This window comes from Taurulus bubalis (genome assembly GCF_910589615.1).
Source record: "Taurulus bubalis genome assembly, chromosome: 11".
NCBI classification, from domain to species: domain Eukaryota; kingdom Metazoa; phylum Chordata; class Actinopteri; order Perciformes; family Cottidae; genus Taurulus; species Taurulus bubalis.
The window spans coordinates 16,772,368-16,783,801 of NC_136599.1; the positions used below are offsets into that span (position 1 = coordinate 16,772,368).

An 11,434-nucleotide genomic window follows, 5' to 3' on the forward strand; every position below is an offset into this window, starting at 1 on the left:
GCCCAATGACCCTGTGCTAATTGTGCCCAGGCACCATGGTTGGTACAGCGGACTGTAGTAGCTCAGGCATTAGATGCACTTGTGTTGTAGTGATTAGACTAGTGCTGTGCTCATGTGGTACTCCGTGACTGCAGGCAGTAGTATCACAAAGCTCTGCAGTGGTTATGTGTGCTGCAACTCGCTGCAGGTCTATTTAGGTCCAGTCAGCTCAGTCCAACCCTCCCTTGTCGCTTACTAACTGGCCTCAGCTGTCACCTTCAGGTAAATCTGCTGCATATGCTGAATCTTAAGCCAAATAATAAAAAATGTATTCATCATAATCATAGAGGATTACTGACATACAGTACCATTCACAGCATAAATTAGAATGCAGAGGCTTAAGCCTTTACAGGTTCAGCTGCAGTCCAATTACGATAGTTCTCATGTTCATTTAAACTATATTGAACACAAATGAATGTAGCGGTGTGCCTCAGAGATTAGCCGGTTTCAACGGTAACATAATCCTGACGTGTCAGGCAGCAGGGTGTGGTGTAATCTGTGATTTAGCTCTTTATAGTATCTCAGTGTGTGCAACTGTTGGGTTTGAATGTAATATGTTTTATTGCCTGTTTTCTGTGTCCCGCTTATTTCAGTAATAATGGTCTTTAAGATGAACACGTCTTTTAAGTATTGGTGTTACAGAATATGTGTGGGCTGATTGCTCAGTCGTCCAGGTTCAGCAGTGTGATAACATCCATCTTCCATTCAGCAATACAATTAATATAGTTAATATCTATCACTTATTTCATTCATCCCCTCTGAAAATCATATAGAGCCTATGTGTGTGTGTGTATTTCAGTTCCAGCTACCAAGTTGAACACCATCACCAAATCCAATCTGGGTCAATGCGTCAGCAAGTACGACCTGCTGGTCTGGTTTGAGATCAGCGAACTGGAGCCCACCGGAGAGTGAGTGGCGACACTTTTTCATCTTATATTCACACACATATTTACACATTAATAACAACATTTCTGTTAATTGTGCCAGAGTTTACCAAGAGGCTATTTTCTATCTGTAGTCTCATGATGTGATATCTTGTAGTTTCAATTTAAAACGGTTGTATCTGCTTCAGAAAAAGTAAACAAGACATTATAATTGGTAAGTATGGCATCAGAACTATGACCTCCCTCCTTCCACAGGTACATCCCAGCTGTAGTGGATCACAGTGGAGGGCTGGCCTGCAATGGCACCTACCTACTGCACCAGGTACTGGACATCTACTCACTTCCTACTAATCGCAGACACTGATCACATATTTTAGTCAATTGCAATGCTCACACGCACAAAAGCAAATCCAGTAAATTATATTTCTTCCTCAAAAAACATTTAGAAGCTTAATTTAGTTCTAGCTCTGTCTCCTCTAATCCTAAACTCCTGTCATGTGTGCTGCAGGGCATCCAGCGGAGGATCACTGTGACTCTCATCCATGAGAAGGGAAGCGAGCTCCACTGGAAGGACGTTCGCGAGCTTGTAGTGGGTGAGCATCGGGTATCGCTCGCTCAGCAAACATGCACCAGAGACGCAGAACACTGCGGTTTCACAGTAGAGGAGAAGAGCTGTTGATGCACGATCGTTTCCTCATTCACACAGCAGAATCAGTTGATACCCTGACCATATGGTCCAACATCTTCTATTGTCTCTCAGGAAGTTTAGTTTGTGAGGCAGCAGTGGGAATATTTCCTCAGTCATAATTCCAGTCTGGGTAGTTGTGTCTGTGTCGCCTCAGGCTGCCGCTCCCTTTAAGTAGTTTATACTGTAGCTGATGGACGAAATAATTACATTTTACACTTTGTGCAGCTGACATTTCTATCCAGAGAGGCTTGTGAGTAAACAGGCATGTGTGTCTTGACACTGTGATAACATGGCTATTAAACTACTCTGTGGCTGAGTTCATATACAAGGTGTTTTGATGTTGACGTTGTGCTGCTGTGTCCCACCAGGTCGGATCAGGAGCAAGACTGAAGTGGACGAAAGCGCCGCTGATGCTGTCCTGTCCCTCAACATCATTTCTGCCAAGAACATCAAGTCGTCCCACAACTCCAACAGGTAGCGACTGTACCTAATAAACCGCATATATTCATTGGACACAACGTCAAGGTTCATATTGATTTATTGGTGCTAAGAGAAGGTTTGGTGTTGACATTCTGCTTGTTAGTCCAAGGCTAACTTCAAACACTTTTTTTTGGAACACAGCAAATATCAACTTTGTTATTTTGTCAATTTTTACGTTATTGCCACATGTTGTGGTCAGTTACAGTTACAGGCAACATTGATGTATGTGTCAGTTGAATCATTGCATGACCATTTCCATTTTCACTGCTGTTGATTTTCCTGTTAATTTGCTCCCTTGTCTCTGTTGCCTGACTCTCTGTGCTTCTCTCTTTTTGTCTGTGCACTCTCTCTCCTCTTGCTGCGGCTGGACTCTTGATTGTGCTCAGGCTTTCTATTGATAAGGATATTGATAGGTATCTGTAACCAGAGAACATAAGGCTCCTTCTATGAAAGATCGTTATGCTTCTCTTTAGCCCTATAGATTCATAGAAATAAGTTCTCCACTGTTTGTGTTGGCATGTTGCATTAGGGCTGCCTTTTTTATTTCCGTCAATATTTAGCATCTGAAAGAATGAATCTCATTCCAACTTATTTATGGACAAGTAAAGGCAATCTTACATGCAAATGCAAAACCCTTTTTTGTAATAGTTTGTGTCACAGTATGTTGCTGTTGTGTGGCACCCAGATTCCAAATGAATGCTTTCTTCTCAGCTGTTATTCACTGAGTGAGTCATAGCTCAATTACAACCAAGGCCATTGAGGCACGAACAGCTCTGTCTGTAGGCAGGAGCGCCCCCTGCTGCCAAAGACAGGAACAGTGCAACCCTCTGAAAGAGCCTCACAAACAGCCATTTCTGTTCAACAATGTGCTGTTAAATAGCAGTAAAAAAATAAGGTTTACACGCACAGGTCGCTGCACTCTCCACTTTCCTGACACTGTTAGCTGCTGTGATTTCTGATCAAGTTGTGTCTATTGTCGAGCTCTCACCTCAATGTGCTTCCTCACATCGTGTCGTGACTAAGGATAAGTGTGAGGGCCACTTCAGCCACTGCACAATGTACACTGTCATAGTCGTTTTCATCACATCAACGACAATGATATCTGACACACTAAGTGGTTATTCACAAAATGTGTCTAGTTTGTTGCTTTGTAGTTAACGACTAGATCCTATACACACTGTAGTTAAAGCACTGTCTTGCACTGTACAGAAGATAACACTAAGCACGTTAATTTCTCTGTAATTTTGTTTATAACTGAAGATGCTTTTGTTTTTACCCCTTCAGGACTTTTTACCGCTTCGAGGCAGTGTGGGACAGCTCCCTGCACAACTCCCTCCTGCTCAACAGAGTCACTCCTTATGGAGAGAAGATCTACATGACCCTGTCTGCATATTTGGAGGTCAGTCATTGCTCTTCGGAGTTTTACCGTTACCTCTCTGTAGTCAACATATCTCACATCTTCACTTTGTCTCCTCTTCACAGTTGGACCATTGCATCCAGCCTGCTATTATTACCAAAGACATCTGCATGGTCTTCTACTCCCGAGATGCGAAGATCTCCCCTCCACGTTCCCTCAGGAACCTCTTTGGGAGTGGATACTCTAAAACCCCTGACTGGTAAGACTTAAGACTGCCATACTGTGACAAATGGATCATGTAATATCCAATACTCTTAAAATGGAATTTCCTCTGTTTCATTACAGCAATCGAGTCACTGGCATCTACGAGCTGAGCTTGTGCAAGATGTCTGACTCTGGAAGCCCAGGTGAGCAGAGTAAATCAAGAGATGTTTTAAGACCGACTGTCAGTTTATCAAGATTCCTCTGAGAGCTTTGGCCTGATGTGTAATTTTGTCCTGAACAGGGATGCAGCGGAGGAGGAGAAAGATTCTGGACACATCGGTGGCTTATGTGCGTGGAGAAGAAAATCTGGCCGGCTGGAGGCCCAGAGGAGACAGTCTCATCCTGGAGCACCAATGGGAGCTGGAGAAAATGGAGCAGCTGCATGAGGTGGGTCACTCACCTCCAATCTCCAATCCTGCCAAAGCTTTCCCTTAATCTCCCTTCTGTGTCCCTGTCTAATACTTTCTTACCTTTTTAATACGAAGTGTCATCTTAACATGGAAACTTAACTTGTACCTAACCCCGAACCCTGTCGTTCATCCAGGTGGAAAAGACCCGTCACCTGCTACTGTTGAAGGAGAAGCTGGGAGACGATGCTCCCCTGGGATCAGCTCCCACCACCAAGTCCCTGAGCGAGTTGCTTTCCCCCAGCATGAGCACCGGCAGCCTGTCCACCTCCACCTCCATCTCCTCGCAGATCTCCAGCACCACCTTCGAAAGCGCCATCACGCCCAGCGAGAGCAGCGGTTATGACTCGGCCGACATCGAGAGCCTGGTGGATCGTGAGAAGGAGCTGGCCACTAAGGTGAGAGTAACTTCAGTATTATGGGATACTTTATTCTCTGCTGGATAGTTATGAACAGTTATTAAGATGCCTCTTCTCCTCTGCTATGAACAGATCAGTCTAATCTTTGTTTTCTTGTAGTGCCTGCGCCTTCTGACCCATACCTTCAACAGTGAATATAACCAACTTGTCAACAGTATTAGTGACTGCAAGGTGAGTAGTGATGGAAAGAAACTCTAAACTTTAGTAAGTAGTTCATTCGTGTACACTGTCTGGTATCGATTGATCTCAGTGCTCGTCATCTGTAGAGATGTAGAAATATATATACTTTTTGTCCTTTTAATAGTTACTTTAGTATCAGCAGTGCACTCTCCAATAATCTATGTTCCTGGCAGTGTTTTCTGTGAAAAATAAACCAGTGTGTTTTTCATGTACTTTTCCCCGCAGCTGTCTGACATCTCACCAATGGGTCGTGACCCATCAGTAACCAGCTTCAGCAGTGCCACGCTCACCCCCTCCTCCACCTGCCCTTCTCTATCTGACTCCCGCTGTGGTTCCATAGACCAGAAGTACAACTTTTATTTAATATGTCTAAATATCTATCAGTGTCTATATAGAATATTGCGAGCTTACTTCCATATTTAAAACACTATTCATTATTGTAGATTGAGTGAATTGCAGGCAGTCACCATGATGTAACCTGGTCTACTTTCTTTCCTCAGGACCCCAGAGAACAGCTCCCGTGCCTCCAGTCCCTCCTGCTCAGACTATGAAAACTTCCCCATGGTTCCGACTCTGGAGACCTCCTACCTTGCACGGGCTGGAAAGAACGAGTTCCTCAACTTGGTGCCTGATATTGAAGAAATGAGGCCAGGGTGAGTGCTGACATGTTGGCTATTGTGCTCTTGCAGCAATGCAAGTTTAAGAAGTCAATATGAGATGCAGCCCAAACAAAAGTAGATAATCTTGTTTTCCAGTCCAAACAGAAATTATGTGGATTGATTGATTTCTGAATCTGGGTGTTTTCAACTGGAATCTGTCCTGAAAAACAAGCACTCCCTCAAAACAAATGTTTTGCTCTTTTTTAGATCGGTAGTTTCTAAGAAAGGTGTCCTGAGCTTCATGGAGCCGCGCTCCAACTCATGGGTGAAGCACTTTGTGGTTGTGCGCCGGCCCTACGTCTTCATCTACAACAGCGACAAGGACCCGGTGGAGCGGGGTGTCCTCAATCTCTCCACAGCACAGGTGGAATACAGTGAAGACCAGCAGGCCATGCTCAAGGTAGAGTTTCAATTCATCAAGTGTATTCCCGCTAATTCATCCTCAAATTGTTACTTTCAACAGATGACTGACTGAACACTCAGAGTAAATTCCTGTGTATCCCTGGATAGGAGAAAACACTAGACTTTCACAAAAATGTGAAAAAATAAGATGAACAACTTTCAAAAACTGTAACCTAAATGCGATATAGATAGAAAATCCCAAAGATATATATGCAGCATGACAAATATATATTTTTTTCTTTTCAGACTCCCAACACATTTGCTGTGTGCACAAAACATCGAGGAATCCTGCTGCAGGCCAACAACGAGAAAGACATGAACGACTGGCTGTATGCTTTTAACCCTCTGCTAGCAGGAACGATAAGGTACGCACACACACTTCTCTAGGCGCTTTCACAAGCCAACATTTAGTCATTTTTAATAGACCTCTGGTGTGGAACATTTCAATTGGGCAGATGTGAATGGGATCCCACTCTGGACAACTGGTCCGAGACCACTGGAAAGAGGTGGTCAAGGACCTTTTTTCCCAGTGCGGTTCGATTACAGTGAGAACATTATCTTACTCAATTGTAAGAAGTGAACCAAAACGCGGAGGATTGTAGGCTACCTGCGCAGACATTTGTTGAGATGCACACAGGTAAACGGCAGGTTAACATGTGGGAGGGGACCCAAATAAAACTCCAGAACCCTCACCTAATAGATGTCTCCACAATGTTGAAACGAAAGCTTTGCCTTCGTGTCCCCCTTAGATATCTGTTGTAGCTCTGACACTGGCAGAGAACTGACTGGGACTTATGCAGAAGTGCGATATTGATTTATTATATTCTATAAATTCTCTTTGGCCAAAATTTCAATCAAGTCCACAGTAATGGTGACATTTCTTAAGTAATTTCAAGTGAACTGGAGGAGAAAGAATAGTCAAACTAAGAATACCATGGCCCTGCTTCTTGTGTACAAGCCCTTCAGCAAATTGTGTTTTTATTTGCTCCGCTTTTTAATTGTGCATGGGGAAACAGAACCAGGCTCGATAGAAAACCAGACAAAAGAGTCAATTTGACTCTGATTCGGAATAGTGGAATGGACTATGGCTTGTGAAAATACCCTCACACTACACTTAACAGAAGGCAAGTCTTCAGACGGCATTGTCGTATGGTCACAACATAAACTCCTGTTCCCACAGATCTAAGCTGGCGAGGAGGCGCGGTGGCCTAATGAAGAACTGAGTGGCTTGACTGGCACACAGGAAACCACGGCTTCCATTCTCTCTGGCAAGCCTTTTGAACATACCAAGTGTTAACACTTATTAATCATTGTGATTCTTGACAGTTTTCTCTTGTAAGTAGACTTGTGGCTTGAGTCTCCTTTCATGCGACTAAAAGTTTCAGTTCCAGAGAGATTTGCCTCCCCCTCGCCCTCCAACAATCCTCTGTCAACTTAGCTTTCCTCCTCTCTATTTCTCTTCCCCTCCTCTTCCTCCTCCTCGGCTTTTTGTTTTTATGACACTGTTTCGATCTATTTTTGTTCTGCTTCGTCGTCATTCCCCAACTCCCTAACTAGTAGCATGTTGTAATAGTCTACTTGTGTGTGCACGATTCTTCAGAAACTGCTCTTTCTGGCCACTGATTTTCAGTTTGCCAATCATCTGTAAAGAAATTGTCTCTATCAGTGTTATTTGTTCCCTGAGACGTGTTTGATTTCAATATTTGGTCTTTGTTTTGTTTTTTAATTAAGATGTCTGCATGCTAGCTGCAGCAGTCCTCAGGAGATGACCAGGTTTGCTTCCTCAAAAAAACTAAAACAAATCAGATAACTTACAGTTGAAACGATAAAGGGAAAATATACTAAAGCAAGGCTACTTTAAGATATTTTGCTGCTAATGAATTTATAGTTTTCTCTTTTCTTCACAAGATCAGGCCGCGCCTCTCGCTCCCCTCTTCCGTCTCCTTAACGGCGTTAAGAAACAAAATGTTAAGTCTGAAAAACGTGTCCCAACTCCGCAAGGCCTGAGGGCCGGGCTGGATTCCCACTGTCATCGATGTGATATTTAGATCCCGCTGCTCAGTCCGTGCACATTCACCAACGCCAACCCCGATAGTGCCGTCAGTCAAGCGATTACTTACAATCATGCATTTATGTCAACGTCCAAAATACATCAGATCTCATCAGTGAAAATGTGACGCAGGATTGTTGCTGCAGGAGTAGATATTTATCCCTGTCCTTTTACTATTTCATCTAGAGAACAAACAAGGTTTCGAGGGGGAGGAGGAAGAAGGACAGAATATGCTTTGTACATAGAGTCTGTTCTGAGATCAGTGTGGTAGTTGACTCTCATTTAAGACATTCCTCTCAGCTTTAGCAGTTTTTCTTACACTAACATGTTGAGCCTGATATTTAGTTCAGCCATCACATGTGTGTGATACCGAAGACAAAAACACAACTTTGTGAAATGGAAGGAAGCGGTGAGAAAGAGTTTAATGTTGCAACGCTCCAGCCTTGACGCCAGTAGATAATTGATGAAGCTGCTAGCACACAGCCTGCAGGGCAGTTGATGAATAGTCGACCACATGAGTCCCTTCACTGTCATGACAGAGCTGGGTGAAATCTCTAAAAAGAAGTACTTACTGTTCAGCAGCACCACCAGTTACCATTTGTTATTTTCTATTTGTGTTCTTGAATTGAAACTCATCTAAGTCTCAATAGGTTGACGTTTCTTTTTTAATTATTAACATTTTTTTTTTTCTATTATGCTTTTAATCACTCCGCATTGAAGTTTTGTAAGAAATGCAACAAGGCATTTATTTCTTAAGTTGTAAACAGCTGTGTTGGTGTTTAACCTTATTTTGCACATTAACACATATCTATAGCAAGACGAGGGCAGATCACACATGTTTGGGTCATGATTATTTATGATTATCAGGAACACTGATAAGAGCACATATCAAGGCGACACTGGATAGCTGTTTATTAGAAAGAAAGAAGTCATATAAAAGGGACGACATACACGCAAAGGTTTTATTTCTGATATTGTTTATGAAAATATTTGCGCTGTGCATCGTGCTACAGATGTTACATTGGGCTTCTACTAAATTATACCTCTGTTTCTTAAAATGGTAGACATGTGACGAGCACAGAACACAGGCATTCAGAAAACGCTGGCCAACCAACCAGTCGTATGCCCACTCTATCATATGAAAGGAACTTTAGGGCTGAAGGTTTTGAAACAGAGGTAGCCAAAGCCTGTTACAGATATTAGTGCAATTATTGAGCACATGTAAAGACAAGAAAAATATGCCTCAGAAGTCCGAATGAGTGAATATTGTGGTGCGTCACTGCCCTTGGGTCAGCCAACCTGCTGGTCAGAGAAACTGAAACCTGCTGAAATGTTTCTGAGAAAATATTTTGTCTGTCACGGGAAAAATAATAATAATAATAATAATAATGAAAAGCTATCTATGCACTGATCAAGGCTCTCAGTGCAACGTACCTCACATCCACCTCAGCGTATCGTGTGAGACGCGTATCGATATGAAGACCTGTCGGAGCAAACATTTTCACGTCACTGACTAATTTGCAGAGGTATATTATTTGGGATTGTGTATTTATTGTTTGCAATGTAAATATTAGTTTGCAGCTCTTTGCACATATTAATAAAAGGTTCAACTAACTGATCAAATAAAGTCTGTGCGGTTTAGTTGTTCTACTCAGAGTGAACCAAATGATGGTGTGGCAGCCTCTCCCAGTCTGAACTGGGAGAGCGTTGAATGTACTATGAAGATGTGTGTTTTTCCATCGTTTAATAAAAAAAGGAAAAAGGAGAACTGAAATGTAACCCACTGCAACTTTTTCAGGGGAGGTGAGTTACATTAGTTCCTCTTTATTAGAAAGTGGTTTGAGTGAAAGTCTGCTTTTGATTTGAAGAATATTTACTCACTACTCATGCTAGCCAGCCACTAACAAAATTAGGGTGGTTTTTAACTCATTTATTTTTTTCTAATATCAGGGAATATAATATGAAGTAGCTAGTGACATCTGAAATGACAGTATACTATTGTTGTAATGGTGTCTTTCTTCACCTCAACACTTTGATTTTCTTTCCGTTGATGCCTTTAAAAACAAAACTAGCCATGATATTTTCCATCTTCCCCTCTGACAATTAATATCAGTTAACTGCTTTCCCTTTGGATTTGTCCCCAAAAAGAAAAAAAGACAAACCACAACATTAACACTGTACATTATTTGTCAGACTGGTTTCATTTTCATACTTATTTTGTAAATATCTGTGTTGTATGGAGCTTGAATTAAAATGTAAATATGTTTACTGTATTTGTAATAATTATAATCCATTCGCTGTATAGCATAGATGTGTCATGCAGATATCCTAATTCTGTGTATGGTAATCTTGCACCATTGAACTGTTTAGTGAATGAGGCAAAAATAAAAGTGCAAACTGTGCATTAGCAAAACAAGGTCAGCCTGTCTGTCGACTCCTTTGTGCAGTTTGACTCCCATCATCTTGTGTGTTTTACGTGTTACAACTTCCTGATGCCTGTGTGCTGCCCAAGCACGTCTCTACCATGAAAACAAGAAACCGATTAGATGTTAGGAATGAGGGAAAAAATACTCCTGGTTAGTCAAATGTAAATATAACACAGAAAGTGAAAATTATGAAATGTCAAGTAATCATTTTGACTAGTATCTCATGTATTTAGTGTTTGTCAGCCCCAACTATTATTTTCCTCGTCCCTGCCTCTCATGCATGTAAAGATGTTCTGACATTAATGTGCTTTAGTACAGTAATTTTCCTGTGATCTGCCACAGATTTCCAGAAGTAGAGGAAGAAATGAGGCATGGTGGATGGTTTAGCTGTGTGAAATCACATTCAGCATGGAAAGCAGACTAGCACTCCCGTATAAATTAAAGATTATAACTGGGAAAGACAAATGACAAGCCATTGTGCCTTTTTACATTTCATAATGCATATTAAGGCCGATCTCATAATCCATCCAACATAGTGCACTTATTTTTGTGTTATATACCGTGTGACTTAATATTCCTCTTTATATGGAGATGGAAGCAGTTTAAAAATAAACTCATACATTTGTAATATTTCATTTACAAAATTCTGTTAAATATTTACTTTAGTACTGCAAATTTCAGTGATGGAAGAATCCTTAACTTGGCTGAAAGTACCAATACAACATTCATATTACACAAGTTAAGTATTAAAAGCAAAATATATTTAAATTGTTAGTTCTGCTGAAATCTGTCTGTAAGTGATTACGTTTACCATTATTAGATTGTGATTAATCTGTGTATAAGTAGCATTCTACCATGAGGGGTTGTGAAACAATTCATGGGAGAGGAAAGAAGTACAAACAGAGTTCTTCTGCACATTTTCTGATAATTTTCTTTTTATGAAATATTAGTAAAATGTACCTCTTATGCCACGGACATATGGGCCTTTTTTAATTAAGTCACACCTTTGTGGTATTGCTAACAACCAACTAATAGACATCTTAAATGTGACAAGGTGCCCCAAGTTAACACTGGTTTAAACTTGAGCAATATGGTATTTTACGCACTATTGTTCATGTAAAATGTAAAATATAAACAGTGAGTAGGCTTTTTTTTCACTTAAATAAAGTACAACTACTT

General features: G+C 41.3%; 1 protein-coding gene across 1 annotated transcript in view; it reads left to right on the forward strand.

Annotated features, from left to right (window-relative positions):
- Positions 1 to 7,088, forward strand: part of kif1b (kinesin family member 1B) — a 53,354-nt gene extending 46,266 nt beyond the window's left edge. Inside the window, exons 35-49 of the mRNA XM_079226282.1 lie at positions 839 to 947; positions 1,179 to 1,245; positions 1,432 to 1,516; positions 1,980 to 2,085; positions 3,376 to 3,490; positions 3,574 to 3,707; positions 3,794 to 3,855; positions 3,954 to 4,099; positions 4,257 to 4,517; positions 4,638 to 4,709; positions 4,944 to 5,065; positions 5,219 to 5,371; positions 5,585 to 5,777; positions 6,026 to 6,144; positions 6,960 to 7,088. Coding sequence (XP_079082408.1) covers positions 839 to 947; positions 1,179 to 1,245; positions 1,432 to 1,516; positions 1,980 to 2,085; positions 3,376 to 3,490; positions 3,574 to 3,707; positions 3,794 to 3,855; positions 3,954 to 4,099; positions 4,257 to 4,517; positions 4,638 to 4,709; positions 4,944 to 5,065; positions 5,219 to 5,371; positions 5,585 to 5,777; positions 6,026 to 6,144; positions 6,960 to 7,002 — 1,787 coding nt within the window. The 3' untranslated portion in view covers positions 7,003 to 7,088. The remainder of the gene's footprint in view (positions 1 to 838; positions 948 to 1,178; positions 1,246 to 1,431; positions 1,517 to 1,979; positions 2,086 to 3,375; positions 3,491 to 3,573; positions 3,708 to 3,793; positions 3,856 to 3,953; positions 4,100 to 4,256; positions 4,518 to 4,637; positions 4,710 to 4,943; positions 5,066 to 5,218; positions 5,372 to 5,584; positions 5,778 to 6,025; positions 6,145 to 6,959) is intronic.
- The last annotated feature ends 4,346 nt before the right edge of the window (positions 7,089 to 11,434 follow it).